General features: G+C 38.8%; 1 protein-coding gene across 1 annotated transcript in view; it reads right to left on the bottom strand.

The window, feature by feature from the left end:
- Positions 1 to 400: 400 nt before the first annotated feature.
- PWP1 (PWP1 homolog, endonuclein) overlaps positions 401 to 17,748 on the bottom strand; it is a 25,814-nt gene continuing 8,466 nt past the window's right edge. The window contains exons 2-14 of the mRNA XM_009277003.2: positions 17,329 to 17,483; positions 16,473 to 16,558; positions 13,993 to 14,089; positions 11,731 to 11,841; positions 10,853 to 10,983; positions 9,402 to 9,475; positions 7,121 to 7,217; positions 6,243 to 6,304; positions 4,343 to 4,454; positions 3,213 to 3,303; positions 2,231 to 2,352; positions 1,656 to 1,761; positions 401 to 916 (exon numbers count right to left, since the gene is read on the bottom strand). Of these exons, the coding sequence (XP_009275278.2) occupies positions 801 to 916; positions 1,656 to 1,761; positions 2,231 to 2,352; positions 3,213 to 3,303; positions 4,343 to 4,454; positions 6,243 to 6,304; positions 7,121 to 7,217; positions 9,402 to 9,475; positions 10,853 to 10,983; positions 11,731 to 11,841; positions 13,993 to 14,089; positions 16,473 to 16,558; positions 17,329 to 17,483 (1,360 nt within the window). The 3' untranslated portion in view covers positions 401 to 800. The remainder of the gene's footprint in view (positions 917 to 1,655; positions 1,762 to 2,230; positions 2,353 to 3,212; positions 3,304 to 4,342; positions 4,455 to 6,242; positions 6,305 to 7,120; positions 7,218 to 9,401; positions 9,476 to 10,852; positions 10,984 to 11,730; positions 11,842 to 13,992; positions 14,090 to 16,472; positions 16,559 to 17,328; positions 17,484 to 17,748) is intronic.

Genomic DNA, 17,748 nt, shown 5'->3' with positions numbered 1-17,748 from the left:
AGGAGTTAAGAACGTGAGTACGTAACATGGACAGCTTTCACCACTGACAGTGACCAGCTAAGATCCCTACCCTCGCTTTGTGTCCTGACAGCCTCTCATCCTCTTCTGAGTAGTAACTCCTTATTTCTGTTCAGATGCTCTTTATATATATTACTTTTGGAGCTTGAAGAAAAACCCAATACACAGGCATCATCAATAAGCTTCAGGTGCTGTGGAACCAGGGAAAAGAAACCCTTGATCTTGATGGGATACAGCTGAGATATTTCTGGTTTGATACTGGTGATCTGAGATGTTACAAATACATCTCAAGATGTCATACTCAGGGACTCCAACTTACCGCCCAGGAAATACTCTTAAGACTTAAAAAAGTTACATAGAACTTCTAGAATCTGTATTAGAAATCTATTACACAACTGTTGTCTGAAGTATTTTCCTTATGCCTTTAGAAGATATTTACCTTCTTTGCAGTATTCAACGAACTTCTGGTAGCAGCAGGATGCTTTTCTAGTGACTGTTTCATTTTATGTATCAACTTTACACATAGTAGCCCCTGTTTCAGGGATCATAATCTCAGGCAAAAGCAAGTGATTAAATCTTTCAAAGCCAGTAAGAGAGGCAGGAACTTAGAACTCCTGACTTAGAGCTTAACCACATCACCGTGTTTCTTTGTCTGAGATGAAGCAGCCTGCAGATTGCAAGACACTAGAGCCATTTCTATGGACTCTCACCAAACGGGGATTTGTAGAATGCACATTAGTTGTAGTCCCATTAATTACTTTGATTTTGTGAGGTTTGGTCCATCATGATTCCATTGCTGTCTCCGAATCGTTACTGCTACTGCCGGCCATGGAGCTGCAAGCCACAGAGTTGGCACTAGCCAGAACAAGTCTCTCTCTGTTTCCAAAAACTTCATTCACTGCAACACAGATAGGGGATTGCTTACATGTTACTGTTCCAGAGACAAGAGTAGTACAGCAGGTACAGCATGGTGAACATCACGGAATGGAAATCCTAACCTGGTGCAGTTTTAAAGCTCTCCCCCTTACCCTGAGTAGGGAGTTGAAGCTTACATGTCAGAACAATCTCCTGCATGTGATACTTAAATTACAAGTCCTGTTATTTCTCCCCCAGAGCATCTCTAGAGGTTTCCCTGTGCATAATTCCTGTACCTAAGTACTGTGAGATGGATGAGTTCTGTAGAGCAAATCATTAAGTTTAAATAATTTATTTCTGGTTTTAGTCTCTCTGGTTTCCACCAAGCTCTTAAAAGCCTTCTGCAAAAATTCATGCCATTTAGTTACACGTAGCTACGACAACCCATCAAAACCAGTCCTCACTTTTATTCCTACAGGTATTCAAGAATGTGATACTTGATTACACCAGGAACATTAAGAAAAAAGTAAAACATAGATATTACAAGAAAAAAGGTATTGTACTTCAGCTACAAGAAAATAAATCATGTGGCAAACACAGTTCTCCAAGTTAGAAAAAACCCACATTTTTTGAAGCTGAAAACATGAACACATATGCAGTCTTGGGGTATTTAAAAATATTAACCTCCAGTCTCTTTCAGAGCCACAATACATTACTGAATATACAAATACACCCTGGGAGCAAGGGGAGGACCACAAGATTCAAAGAAACGAGAACGCTACCTGCAGAAATCTTGCTTATATCCCAAACACGCAGCCCTTCTCGCTCTCCTCCAAAGGCAAAAACAAACGGGAAGTCAGGGCAGCAAGCTGCACAGAAGAGAACACCCTGGGAGGGAGGCAGAAAGAGGAGGATTTTTTTTAAAAATACCATCCTAAAGTGAATTTGTCATCCGAAAATACCTTCACCAAGCAAGTTTTAACAAACGTAAGCTCTATAAGTTTCCTGAAACTTACTTTGCAAAGACACAAAATTAAAGTCAAGAGCTGCTAATTACAAACAGTAAATCACATCTTCGTCTTGAACCTGGCAGGTACACGTTGGAGTACCTATAGTTCTACTCCGAACATTGTGTCTGGTATTCAGTCTGAGGCTTTGAAGCAGTCTGCCAGTTACATGTTGAATTGAACATTGCACTGTAATGAGCATGATTTACCCAGAATACACAGATGTGATTTTTTTTTTTCCTAAAAGATGTTACATTATGTAAAACAAGATTCAAATTAGACAAAAAAGAACAAGCAGACATAGTTTATATATAAACCTTCTTGGAATCAAGAAATGAATATTACTCTACCATTTTCATATTCCTGGAATGGATTAAACTTGGTCTGTCTCCCAGGATATCCCAGATTTTCACGTATTTGTCAGCAGATGATGTCACAAGGCACCCTTTGATCTGACTGCTCAGTTGTAACCCTGGAAGATTAAGAGTGCAGCAGTGTGAGAGCACCAGGTAACCACTATTTCACAGAGATGAGGATACATTTTGAAGTGAAATCATGAGAACAAACCTAATACTCTCCTCACACCGAACTCTGTTCCAGCACAAAGGAGCAAAAAGTTAATGGAAGTTGCATGCTGCCACTGCTCCCTGTAGTGAGAGCAAACTGACTTCAGGTAGGCCTACTGTCTCTTAATCCAACAACAGTAACAGTGCAAAGATGCTATCGTTCTGCTTCTTACTTCACATAATCTGGCTTCCCCAGGTAGTTTTCATCATTCGTTTGCCAAAGACCATCTTTTTTGCTATCCAAGACGATGGGGCATATTCATACGATCTCATTTTAGACACCTAATCAGGTGCTTCAAGTTGCCATTTAGAAGTTCCTACACTGATCAAATAACTAAAGTAGCCTAAAGGAGGCAGTGTGAAAACCTTCCCATGTGCCATACCTAAATCATCTCCAGAGTGAACGTCAGTATAAAACAATTACGGGTAGAGGAGGTAAACATTATAGTTCATAATCCTGGACCAGACTGCATAGTTTTTGTTCTTTCTCGCCCAAAAAACACAGGGAGTGTGTCCCAAGTGAACAGATCTGCTTTGACATGCTTATTCATGATACTCACTGAGAAAAGTTCACTGTTGTTAAAATACGTTGCTTACAATGGCTTCTCAGCGGAGATTCGTTTCATGCGCCAGCTACCCACAATTAGTATGCACAACTCTTATTTGTTAAGCAAGGAATCACTACCACCTCAGTCGTATCAGTTAAAGACATCTTCCAGATGTGCCTCGCCACTGGGGACAAATCCAACACACACACACAATTTACCTGACACCTCTTCATCGTGAGCTTTCAGAGTGAACAGTGGCTTATCAGAACGAGCATCCAGACAGTACACAAAGCCATCCTCTGTGCTTGCCTAAGGAAACCACAACATTTTAAAAACAAACAGCCGTAGTCACTCATTTGGAAAAAAGTTCCTGTGAAATAATACCCACCCTCTGTTAAATCCCTGTGATTTGAGGCAGACGCACGCTGCTTCTCGGTAGGGCATATTACACAGTGTACACTGTTCTGCATCCCCAAAGTCAGACTCCATCCAGCTGGTGCCCGAGCTATTCTACGTACCTAAACTATGCTGCAGGGACTTAAATGGAAGTCTCAATCCTATTCAAATTTCTTAAATGGTATTTTGAAGATGGTTGCACTACTAAGCTTGGCTTTCTCGTTAGGCAATGAAATACAGAGCCTTTAGTCTCTTAACGGTCAGTTCAAACTTTTTGGAGCCATCCTGTGGCTGCATAATAGCCCTGTGCAAAGCTAAGTGTGATTATACTGAAAGGGATCTACATCATAAACCCAACAGAACTGAGCAGCTGCTTTTGTTGGCTGTATACACAAAGCAAGGGAGAACTAGACAGCCATTGAGATAATAAAAAAGATTTGTTTTTAAACTCTGTTTAAAAGTTTTATTATAAAAATCTTGACAAAACCAAGGCATTTTTATGCTATACCAGATAGGAGGACAGTGCCCTCTAGCGCTGATTTGAAACACTGAATTAATATCAGGATCTTAGTTCTAATTAGCTACCTCTCAGCTGCAATTGCCTCATTACATGAAACACAACAGCAACTATGCAAAGGAAAATATATCCCAGCCACTGAACACTATAACAACATGGCAAAGAAGCCACCTCTGGAGTGAAAATGCATCAGCATCAATTGCTTTTCTACTGTCATAATGAAGATACCAAATAAGTAGCTGGTCTCGATATACTTGTTGAAAAAAAACTACATAAAACCACTCTCCCACACACTGCGTTTTTAAAATAAGCAACACCAACAGTCCAACTGTCCATCAGGTCCATTATATGATTCAGAAACATCATGAACCCAAAAATACAGGTTAAATGAAATGGCAACAGTCAACAGACTAAAATAGAAGAGCATGTACTCACTAAGAAATTACAAGGTGAAAAATGATTCCAGGTTACTCTCTCAACCTGACCGCTAAACCGCCACATTCGATGGTTATCTTGTGGGTTTCTGCAATCGTACAGCACAGCTGATCTATGGGAAAAAGGGATAGGAAATTAAGGAAAAAAAAAAAAATCATGGCAGAATACTTCATGAAGTTTGTTTTACCACTGGCATCTACAGAAGGTCCACGTAAAACTACAATTCAAAAATTAAAATGAAAACAACTTCACTATTTAGTCTTCCAACTCAATAACAGATGAAAATTTCTCAGATAAGCACAAGCTTTTTCCGTATGCTTCAAAGTTTCCTCTTGGTTACAAACAGCCATTCTATTTAAGCAAACAGCTCAAATTTGCTCAATACATAAGATACTTATCATACGGGAGACCATAATTATGCAAATACATCACTTAATTATGAACAGACTTCAGTAAAGTCAAGTAATGACTGTTCAAAATAATGCACTGATTAGGAAATCAATTTGTGATACATTTTCAAATATGCTTTAATAAAAAAAATTAATCTTTACAAGTGGTTAGGGAAATGCTACTCCAAAAAGGAGAAAGAGCAGATGGGAGTTAGTGGGTCCTTTGGGATTCTTTACAGGCTTGTGCTCAGCCCAGTGGCGGCAGAATCTGTCCCAACTCAAAAAGCTCCTGGATGCAAATGCAAGAAAGGAGTGATGATGTCTCTCTCGCAACATCTCACCACAATTTACATCCACAGAGTAACCCACTCCCACTCTATCCTATAGTTAAAGCCAAAGAAATGTGATCTAGGTTTCTCAGCTCTTTTACCAGGCATTTTACAACAACAGTTTTAGTACATATGCAGTTTTTAACAGTCTGACTTTCAGGTTATGAAGGCATCTGCCAATATTCATTGAATAGCCTGTGGTCCTGGGAAGCTTTACAGGAAAAATCCACAAAGGCAGTCAGTAGCCTTTACAGACAGTTTATAGACAGTACACTGGTTTACAGGTGTCTGTGGGATCAAAGGGCTAGCTAAAAAGGGATCGAGAAGCCGGTCTCAGTATTTGGACTTTTTTCTTATTTTTGCAGAAGGAAGTCGAGGAGGAGGAAAGTGGACAGAAGCAGCTTCCTATCAACAATTAAAGGTTTTTCTCCGACCCCTTTACTTAAGCGGGTGTAGCAAGAGCATAATACAAGCCAGAGAACATAAAGGCTTGGCTAAAGATTGACAAGTCTTCAAATACTTTAACACAAGCACGAAGTCTTAAAAGCAGAATAAAGAAATTGATATAAAAAATCATGGTTATAGAACAAAATTTAAAAGTTACTCCTAGGAGATGGGAGAGCAGAGGGGAAGTTTTTTGGCTGGCCGGGCTTATAAAAACTAGCAGTTACAGAGCTAGTCCAGGTGTGCAGACACAAACCATGTCACAGCATCTCCAGGCCGCAATCACAGGAGATAGCCTGTTAAACTTTGGCTATGGCATGCCTATCAATAGAGGCTGTAGGGAGCGGACTGGGATTTTTAAAGTCCCTCATGCCCCCACCCTGGTCTTACAGTTTGGCAAAACCTTGACAAGTTTTCACAGGAAGGACCAGTGACACATTCCCAATGCAGAAAATGCCATAAGGCCAAACTAAGAAATAAATTCCGTTTGGAGCAGACACCTGGCACAGAAAATGTCAGTCCAGACGGTTAAAGTATTTGGCTAGTCCTGAGAAAGAGGTAAGGAAAACTACATTTTGGCCACATACAAACCTGGCTACCTTACTGGAAAAAAAATAATAGCATTACTCAAATTCGGTACAGTCATAAGCAAATGAAAACATGAGGGAAATTAACGGGTTTAATTCAATACTAATACCCTCCCTATGTGTAACATTTGAAAATATTACCCTGACATACTTATCATAAGATCCAGAAATAAGGGTCTGAGTTTCAAATGGATGAAATTGCACTGTCTGGACCTAAATAACAGAAGATTTTATTTTAAAAAATAAGCATTGAGATAACACACCTATTAAACTTGTTGATACTCAGATTTCTCATAAAACAGTGCAAGAGATGCATATTATTTTTATTTCAAACACCCCCACCCAGTGGAAACACGATATTTTCCAATATAATTTAACTGAACAGAACCACATGCCCCCTTTCTGCCCTAGATATTAAAAAAAATAAGCCGGAGGCAGTAAAAGAATGGCTGCTTCCAGTTTGGGGAAAAATGCAGTTGTTAGAAAAAAAAGAAAATCAAGGGTTTGCCAAGGGCAGTGACTTTGTTAACAGCAAAATAAAGTTATAGCTATTAATAACTAATTTTCACATTTTAATTACTATGAGATTAATTTATTTCTGAAGTACCCATCACTATGGTATTTTAGTATCATTTATCTTAAACTTTTCTTACCCAGAACAAACTAACCGACACTTGTTGTTTCCTTAAGAGAGAGTTACAGTTTGACCTGTGCTCAGAGATCTATTTTTTTTAGCTTATACCAGCACTATTAGATTCCCAACCATCAGGGCTTTCACACAAAAGGCATTTTAAAAACTGCTGTAAATCTTTGCAAACTTTCTAAAGGATAAGCTAAATAACATTTTTAAAAGCAAATACAGTGTCGTTCGCCAAAGCAACTAATTGAGAAATTTAAAGAATTCTGCACAGTTGTTAGAAAATTACAGAATTGTTGTTCTAAGCATTCGCTACCAAGCAGCTCATGAAAAACTGCAGTTATTTTTTCTCTGTATTTTACAGTGGAAGAAACACAGCAATTATTACATACCTTGTCTGTATGTAGCATCAGGCTGGCTGCTGGCTTACCCACAGACATATCCCACAGAATCACAGTACTGTCAGCAGACGCACTTGCTAAAACATTCCTGATAATGGATCAAAAAGTAAGTTTTAAAAATCTTTATACAGATACAAACAAATAATGGTCAAAAATCCAAAATACATACAGAGCCTGATTCGGAGATCAAGTACACTCTGGCCTATAGACCATAACCTCAAGCCTGAGGGATAACTCCCTGAAGATAATTCTAAGTTGCAAGTAAAGACTACAAACAGGCTATATTACATTATATTAGTACAACACTTAAAATAATAATTGACAGTCTTGCTTCCACTTCCCCACACACACCACTTAAAATGTCATTTACTGGAAGATTTCTAGAACAAGACACAGCAAGAAAGGCTTTTAAGCACTTCCTTTCCTTTGACATTAAGACAGTATTTTTAAACATTACTTTTGCAACTTAGTTTTATTTGCATATGCATACAGCCAAGAGCCAGACAAACCTGTTTTTAAAATATTTTGCTCTCCAATATCTGAGTGTTTATATAACTACTGAAGACCCAACACTGTACATCCTTCACAGAATGCTGAAAGGAACCGCTAACATTATAGTCAGTTTACAGACCCTACATTTCAACTTAAATTTGACCAATTGTGTTAAAGCAATAAACACACAGTTTAGAAGTTTAATCAGAAAAAACTCAAAACATTCCCAAAGGCCTGTCAAATACACAGTACAATTGCTACCATTGCTCTTAAAAACAGATCTATTACGTCAACATGCTGTTTCTTATTGAAACTGCTCCCCCCACAGTTTGGTGGTTTTTTTTTTTTTTTTTTAATACTAACCAAGTGTTTCTGACTGAAAGAGCTAACATTCTCCTGGAAACACTGTTGTCCCAAACATTGTTACATGGGGAAGTTAAGAAAATGCATAGTGAAGGCTATGAGAACATTTTACAGTAACATCATTATGACCTACAGGCAGAAAGTTATTTATAGAGAGCTGTCACAGTATGTCTTGCTTAAAAAAAACCAACAACAAAACATTTAAACAAAGCTGCTCCAAGGAGTTCCTTGTTTTGCCCTTAAGCTTCCCACTTCAAGGCTGTTTTTATTTCCTGGAAGATCGACCAGTATCAGAGTTCGTAACTCAGCACATTACAGAATTATGCATTCCAGACACTTAACTCTTGTAGCCGTAATTTTTGTGACTTGTCTCTATATTATCACCAGACAACTGTTTCTAGGTACATGAAAGCTACTCTCTTGTAATACTGATGGAATGATCGCTACCACACTCTGTGCATATGTATAATTTAAGAACAATAGACAACGCACTATAAATTAAGAGTGCAATTTATGTACATTTACTGCATGTCTATGTGGGTGTTTCCTTCTTCAGGATCTAGATAACAAAGCATTGTAAGTGAAGGCTTAGACCTGCTCATCAGGAGTATGCGGAGTTGACTATGTGTATCTTCAGAGACATTTATGACAGCAGGGAAAAAAAAAAGAAAAAAAATCAGCCTGTGTCTGACTGGAACAGTTTCAAGGCCCATGCTGAGGATCCTCTGACAGCTGAACTGTTAAAAACCACCTAAGCGATAAAAAACGGCAGCATCTTTATTTCAGTCAGCACATTGTCCTTGACCTCTCCCCCGAGATGGGCCAGCTTCGTGTTGCTTCAATAGCAGCACTTCATTGCTAGTTCATTCAGGCAACAGGGAATTCTCTCTGCCTAGGATAACCCAAAGGTCAGAGTCATTTCTATAACTGTGCTACTAGGGCTTTTACACTCTTTTTTCTGTTCACAGCTCTGGGGCAAAAGCCAGAGGGAAAAAAACCAGCATAGCAAGGACTTCCTTCTATAAATGTACTTCTATCTGTTCAAATGGTGGTTTAGGTCATTGGCAGATTGGCACAGACCAGGGCAGCCCTTCTGCTTCTCCAATTTGTGCGTATGACTTACATGTAGCTGACATAACAAATGGCTTAGACCCACCTTACCCCTGCCCTCATTTGGACAACTTGTGAGTAAAAAGTGATCTGCAGAAATACATAGGTTTAAAAAAAAAAAAAAAAATCAAAACTTCTAGTTAAAAAAAAAAGGCAGGGGGGATGTATTTTTGAGAATTGATTCATTTCAGCACGGCTTTCAAGTTCAGTGTTATACTACATAAGATTTTGGATTTGCGTGAAAAATGTATGCCTAATAAAGTATACAAATTTGCAACCATCCATTGTTATTCAAGTATTCTTTTACCTGCTTTGTTTATTCCATGAAAGATCAAGCACAGCATCAGTATGTCCTTTCACTGTCCCTTCTGAAGATAAACTCTGTGTATGCAGATACAACACACTTTTGAAAATCACAGCTTCAATGGAAATCAAGCATTACAACACATTAGTATGAACTCCTTAATCCCTTCACAAACAACTTCATGTTTTAAACTATTCTCACTTGCTGCAACAAGGCTTTTGATAGAACTGTCTTTGCAGTACCTGCACCTCACCTCCTACCCCAGATCTCAGATTGCTCCATTCACAGCTGGTGGGCTTACAGAACTGGTTACTCCCTTCAGGCTAGTAAAAGAAATTTCATTGTCTCCAGCTAATGTGCAGCTTCTTCAGCTTCTTTCTAAACACGCCTGGCAGTTCCCTCTCCCTCCTCCCAATTAGGTCCTTGTAACTGCCAGCTCCTACAAATTCTAATTTAAAATGGTTAAGCTTCAAAGTTTACTGGGACAGCAACTGGAAACCACCCATAAGCCACCCCATTCCTCTTCTGTTCTTAATTCCAGGCTTTAATTATCCATACAGAGAACAATTAGCATTTCAAATTGAGGTAACATTTATGAATGGTATCTTCAACAGCAATTCTGATAACTCAGTGATTTTCAGAAGCAAGTTTCACAGAGCAAATTCCCCTTCCAAGGATATTTTTTCTATTGTTTTTAAAACCAGAAAGTCTGAGAGCTCAAGAAGTAAACCCCCTTCACAATTACACAGAACAGTTCTTTAGCTGACTAACACTGCAGTGCTCCTTTGTTTGGGAAACCAAGTTTAGTTATATACCCAGTGTTCACCCTCCCTATTTACTCCAGGGAGTCTTTTAAGCACTTCCTGAAGCATCTACTATAAGCAAAATCTAGGAGATTTAAGTTATGTTACCTTCCATACTTGTTTTACATACCAAAGAATTTGGACAAATCATAACAACGCATTCAGGCATACAATGAGGGTCAGATTCATCTCACATAACTTAGCATCCAGCCTAAACCTCAGTCTTCCTCTTTGGCAGTTAAGGTTTTCTCTGCAGTCCACTAAAAGAAACTCAGCCATTCTCTGGGGGTGTCTCTATGCATTCACCTTAGACAATCTCGATGACTAGCTTAGAATATGCTTAAATTTTAGGTAGATAAAGCTAACACAGGCGAATCCTGAGTAAATATATTTTATTAGTGTCAACCTTGTCCTTTATTGCTCAATGCCTTTTCAACTCTTTGAGTCACAGGAAAATACTAATCTTAACCTATCGCAGACGGCCATGACATTATCTTCTGCAACCTGTCTAAGCACCATCCTTCAACATGACAGATGGAACTAAACCAGATTATCTATGATTTTTTCAGTGTAGGAAAAAAAGTAATAACGACGTTATCCGTGCTCTAAGTTTCCTCCGTCCAACCAGATAAACCATTTTGCAATACTTACTTTCTTTCCTTTCTTTTTCTTCTTTTTCTCTTTCTGGCCTCCAAGAGAAAAGACTGGTTCTAAGGATTCTACTATATCAAGGTCCCAAATGTCAATAACCGGGGTCATGTTACCCACTGCAACATAATTTCCTACAAGCAGAAACCCAAATGCAACCACATTTACTTAGAGTTATGAAGCAGCATATTTGGCAATGCAGCTGTTGCTTATTTCTTTGATTAAGTAAAACATACTTATGTGCTAGAATCTTCTATTTGAACATCTTTGATGATTATAACTGACAAGGAGCAATCTAAAAATATCAACTGACAGCAGATGTTGCCAGAAAAAAATTTACTTGCTCTCCAGTACACTTCCCCTTCAGTACAAGTAACTGTTCAAAGAAGCTATATAAAGTTGAACATGTTTAAGGAAAAAAAACCCAAAAACACATTCCCTGTGCTATGGGAAAAAAATAAAAATCTGTAAAACACAAGAAAAAGGTTACTAAATACATAAATATATATATAAATTTTGCTGTGTTTTACAGTTAATCGACTGCATTGACCATAACGATTTTGAACAAAAGCAACCTTTCATTTGCAAATGGAAAATAAAGCAGATTAGAGAAGAGCTTGCTCTGGTCTGCTAATTGACAGTAACTTAATTATTTGTAATAAAACCAGTGTTTTAGTCAAATCACTTGTTATGGCAGCATCACTAAGATGACTGTATCACCAAACCAAAAAAACCCTGATATCCAGTTTTTCCGTCTTAATATCTTGGTTTTATTTCTGTTCATACCCCTGGAAGAAATTATTTAGTGACAACATTACAGTTATATACTTTTCAAGCAAAAATTATTTAACTGGACATTTACGGTATCCTTTACAATTTACCTACTGCACTATCAGGACTAGGATCAAAGTTCAACCACTCCAGACTTAGAGGGTAAGCAGGCAAGATAATATCATGATGTACGTAAAATGAGTTCTCTTCATGATTATAAACTGAAAAAGAATTAAAGATATACAAGACATCAGTGAAGAGGAAAAGCAAGCAACTATAAACAGTTCACTTCTGCAAAAGGCAGATGTGGCAAACACTAAATTGTCAAGGAGATCTAGAATGTAAATTTGCAGTGTGTTCAGAGTTTTAGTGTTGAGGCCAGAGCCTCCAAGTACTAATGTTATACCTCACAGAATTACACAAAACAAACATACTCCTGTGTATTTTAGATAAAGAAGTGACAAGTTCAGCAAATCTTAGACACTTTATTCCTAGCGTACTCTGCTACTTGTTTGTAAGATCACTTCAAAATAGATGCTCTGTATCCACCACCACCACTTTCGACATTAGGATGCATTAATGAAAGTTTAGACATTCATTTTACAGAATCAGCAATTTTAAAAAAAGAAATAATTCCAGATGCAATCACAGGGGAAATGAAGGTAAAAGACAAACAGTTTTCAAATTAGAGGCAGCTGAAGAAGCCAGATTAAGTTACCTTTAGCGGGTTGTAACTGAGATACAGGAAGAGTTTCGGTAAAGCAACCATATACTAAACACAGCATTCCCTTTAGCCAGCTATTTTTCTCCTTATAATAAAAGAATTTACTAACTGGATAGCAGGTAAAACCCATTAATTATTTTAATAAAATGGTATCATCACAGACACAAAATCACTGTGCCGTTTTTAAGTGCACGTGACAGATGTTCAGATACTAACTGAAGTCTTCAGTTAACTAAGTAGTCTTAGTAATTAACTAAGACAGGGCTACCCAATGTTATCATAGAATCATAGAATCATTAAGGTTGGAAAAGGTCTTTAAGATCATAGAGTCCAACCGTCAACCCAACACCACCATGCCCACTAAACCATGTCCCTAAGCACCTCATCTACACGTCTTTTAAATACCTCCAGGCATGGTGACTCAACCACTTCCCTGGGCAGCCTGTTCCAATGTTTAACCACTCTTTCAGTAAAGAAATTTTTCCTCACGTCCAATCTAAACCTCCCCTGGCGCAACTTGAGGCCATTTCCTCTCGTCCTATTGCTAGTTACTTGGGAGAAGAGACCGACACCCACCTCGCTACAACCTCCTGTCAGGTAGTTGTAGAGAGCGATGAGGTCTCCCCTCAGCCTCCTCTTCTCCAGGCTAAACAACCCCAGTTCCCTCAGCCGCTCCTCATAAGACTTGTTCTCCAGACCCCTCACCAGCCTCATTGCCCTTCTCTGGACACCCTCTAACACCTCGACGTCCTTCTTGTAGTGAGGGGCCCAAAACTGAACACAGTATTCGAGGTGCGGCCTCACCAGTGCTAACCAGTGCAGTTATAAACTGCAGAAGCCTGTGCTATTGTTCTGTAAGTTTATACAGGGAAAACAACACAGTTAATAAAATCTGTAAACACCTCCAGATACAGAAAATGCCAGATGCTGGTATCTGAAGAGATGCCTTCAAACACTTTGGTCTTACTGTTTTCTTAAAACAGAATACTTTGCTTGCAGAAACATGTACCATAGCAGAAGTAGCCAGAAACATTCCCCAAAGAACTGCCATAAGAAAAGATGGTAACTTCAGCACACTCAGTAGTACTCCTTGCTGCAACAGAAAAATCTTTTACACAGTAAAACTAAACCCTTCTCTAGAACAAGTGGTATTCAGACCCTATTAAGGATCACCTCTTCTAAAACTAAGATGAGAAAGGTGCTGATTCTTCTACTCCTAGGAGTGGAAAGCACATTTAAAGAAGAAAGGAGAAAGCAAGGAGAAAAAAAAACCAACAACAAACCACTAGAGGAAGCTTATATGATATGGAAAGTAAGACTGTTTGGAAGAAAGAGCGTATGTTCAGAGAATAAAAATGCCATAGTATTTTCTAAGTGTCATTAAGAATGAAATAAGGAAAGGAAATGCTATACAGACTGATAAAGGGATGCTATCCTCTAAATAACAGTAACTCCACATTAAATACTCTAGTTTTGGAAAGTGGCTAAAGCACCATGACGTAGGAAAGAGGACAAAACACACAGGGCAGATGGGGAGAAAAAAAGCTTTGAAAAAACACCTCCCCGCCTTGTACACAGCCATATGGAACAGGATAGGCAAGACATATTCCCTAAGTTCACTGTAAGGAACAAATCCTATGTTACTTACCATGGACCTCCAAACTACAGTAGTCTTTATCAGCTCTGCCACAAAGGACAAGATTGTCACTGGGCTTAATCAAAAAGTCCTCCTGTTCATATTGATCCTGAACAGCAAAACGGAGAGGACAACAGATGTTAAGCAAAGCACATAAACGCACAAAACTACACATGTTCAAAGGCTGAATCAATAATAACTTCTAACTGTAACTGAAAACACTCAAAACCCAACACCCTGCTGCCCACCCACCTAAAACCATCTTATGGTGGTAAACAGAGAAAGACAGGAACCAGACTCAATCATGGGGAGATTGAATAGTTATTATATAGACTGAACGACTGTTTACGTGGACCTAGGTGGATTTAGAGAGATGTTTAATTACCAAATATGAAACCCTCTTTTGAGGCTACCATGATGCAGCCCATTGCTGAAAAGAGAATCACCACCAGGAGCCCACATACATAGCTTATTTCCCTTGTGCTCTCGTGCCTTGAGCATTTATGAAGTGTAACAACTTTTTACACAATAAGCATATTGTAATTGCTGCTCACATCCAGGAAGCAATTCCAAGAGCATTAAAGCATTGCCTACTTTCTGGAAAATATTTCCAGAAAAGTACTGCCTACAGCTATACTGGGCATTCAGCTGTACCAGAACAGATGTAACCTCTCATCTAATTTTCGTTGTTACTGAGGAATGGAAGGCATGCAGGGAATTTTCGTTAGTGGAAAACTAAGAACCGTACATAAAAGTCAATAGTCTTACACAAACAGAGTACCATCCTTCAAATATACAACACATACGAGACTTTTTGGACTTCTTGTTGCAAGCTTTTAACTTCTTCTTTATTCACTTCAAGCACCTTTTCAATATTTGAATTCTATTAAGTACTGCAATTCTTTGAATTAATCAACTTAATGCTGCACAGTACTTAGTCGTCAACAGTACCAGTAGTAAACACCAAAAGACAACAAAAAATGCATATTGAAGCACTAAAAAGTATTCCTCAGAATTTGAGGAAAGGACTTGAATGTAGGAAGAAAGGCCTGAGAAAAAGGTGTTCACTTTTTCTATGTCTGGAAGAAAGTTAGCTTTTCTGACACAGAATAAAAGCAGCTCATATTCTCGCTGAATCCCTGTGCGAATACCTCTTTGACTGTAAAAACCACTTTTAAAGCGTTTCTCTCCTCTACTGGTACACAGGAGCAAGAAAAATCATCAACCAGTCAGTGGAACACAGAGAAAACATACAGCGCCCCAAAGTGCACATAGCAAGTGAACTCGTTTTAAAGGTAAGACGTATACCTTCCTCCTTGAGCTTTGTTACAGTATGTGAAGTCACCGTAACAACTCCTTGTATGAGACCACACGTTTGACAAAGTCCCCTGACACACAAACTAGACATTGTGGTAGAAGCCTACAGCTACTCTTTTCTTTCAATCTTACTAGCTTTGTAAAGAATCAAAAATAGTATAGAAAGGACAGCACCCCGAAAAATCTCAGAATCTTTATGCTTAGAAGAGGTCTCAAAAATTCATCTACTCCATCACCCTGCCCCAGATGATCATAGTCTCTCCTAGTTGCTCTCTAGATTACATTGTCTCTTCTCACGCAACCTCACCTTGTAACTGATTTCTGTGATCTCTCCGTGTAAATTAAGTCGATTAAAAGTTGCAATCTATCCTTCTGAACTAAACTGCAGGATATTCTCTAGAATCTCTCCATATCTTTTCTGAAGAGGTACCAAATATCCTAGCTAAGGCAATACCGATGTTAAGTAGAGCAGAAGGATTACCTCACGCCCTGCATGCTGCATTCCTGTTCACCAGAAAAAGACAAACAGGCTGCATAACAGGACAGCGCTGTTGACACAGCTAGCTTGTGTTAGACTGCAGCCAGAGACTTCTTCACCCCCTGCAAAGCTCCTACAAAGCCAGCTCCTGCAAAGACGTTCCCCATCTGATACTTGGTGGAAACTAATACGGGCAGAAACAGTCAACGACACAGTATGCTGTGCACATACGCTTAATAAACAGGGACATATTTCTTCATGCCATACTCCTAATTTGACATGTAGCCTGAGTCCACCTCAGTTTGGTTTCTTCCACAAACTGGTGGAAGGTGTAAGAGTCTTGCAATCTGGGAAGTTTTCTAATTTGGGTCATTAGTGGCCTCAGATACTGAGATTTGTTATTTCTTCAAACATATTCCGGGTCCTAGTAGATAGGTGACAAACCACCTCCACATACAGAACTATGTGGATTAAATAATGAGCCAGTTCACCTTAACATCTGACTTAAACATATAAAGCACACATAGAGGGGACTGCACAAAGCAACTTTAAAAGAAAAGAGTTCCGTCTGATCAAAAATCTGACACACCTTTGGAAAAGGATGGCAAGCACTTACAGACCCTAAGGCAGTGTGGAAAATTTAACTGATTTTTAAGTTTATACTGTTTAAGATATTTAACATTTTTATAGTACTTACAGTAGTTTTTAGAGTGATGTAAGGATCATGATCATTACTCCCATATACTGCCAGAGCAGCCAAAGAGTCTCCAAGTTTTATATCACCTAGATGGGAATTTCAGAACATTTTTTATACATGTCAATGACAGGTGAAGTTAGAAACTCCTGTACCAATACCTGTATTACCTGTATTGCAAAATATCAGGAGTGAGATAAATGAACTTCCAAGTTCCAAACATAAGAACCTCAGTAAGCTAAATTGCTTAGTGCTTTCAGGGACTTCTGCTGCTCTGCTCCAGCACTACAGCAGGGGGAGTGACAGTCTTTCCAACACTGCTATCGGTTCTAGTTTCAGGGAGGGGGACACTGAATTGTTTCACTCACTAAATGACTTCCGAAACTGGGACAAGCAAATACTTAAAAAGGACAGCAGGGGGAGTGACAGTCTTTCCAACACTGCTATTGGTTCTAGTGTCAAGGAGGGGGGACACTGAATTGTTTCACTCGCTAAATGACTTCTGAAACTGGGACAAGCAAATACTTAAAAATGTGAATTTCCAGCATTTGAAACATAGCACTGTGTAGTTTTAGGATACTAATGTCATAAGTAAGTGCAACAAGAAGTGAAAAGGTTCTTCACTTACACTCCATATCTGACATTGAAATTTCTAGTGTCAAGGAGGGGGGACACTGAATTGTTTCACTCGCTAAATGACTTCTGAAACTGGGACAAGCAAATACTTAAAAATGTGAATTTCCAGCATTTGAAACATAGCACTGTGTAGTTTTAGGATACTAATGTCATAAGTAAGTGCAACAAGAAGTGAAAAGGTTCTTCACTTACACTGCATATCTGACACTGAAATTTTTCTTACCTGTGTATTCCTCTTCATCATAATTTTCCAAATCATATTCATCCAGTTCATCATCAGACAGGTCTTCATTTTTATGAGAAGACTTAGCTCTGCCAGGAAGGGCTACATTCATGTCATATGCCATCTGGCCTTCATCACTACCATCAGCGCCATCCCTGTTTAAAGATACACAACCCTGAGAAACTGTGACAGACATTTAGAATGCTTCCAGGTAATTGCAGTCCAAGGGGACTGCTAACAAGATTTCAGCACACAATCCTGGCTGTTCACATGGGTTTCAAGTCTTTATGCCAATAGTTTGGAAATCCATTCACTCCTTTCCCATCTTTTCCCAAAATACAAGGCACCATTATTCTCAGGCTTCCCAGGCTTCCAGATAAAGTTTTTCATAGAATCATAGAATCGTTTAGGTTGGAAAAG

The sequence above is a fragment of the Aptenodytes forsteri genome, unplaced genomic scaffold (genome assembly GCF_000699145.1).
Source record: "Aptenodytes forsteri isolate BGI_AS27 unplaced genomic scaffold, ASM69914v1 Scaffold482, whole genome shotgun sequence".
NCBI lineage: Eukaryota > Metazoa > Chordata > Aves > Sphenisciformes > Spheniscidae > Aptenodytes > Aptenodytes forsteri.
The sequence above is the reverse complement of the archived record's forward strand: the minus strand, read 5'-3'. Positions and strand labels throughout refer to the sequence as shown.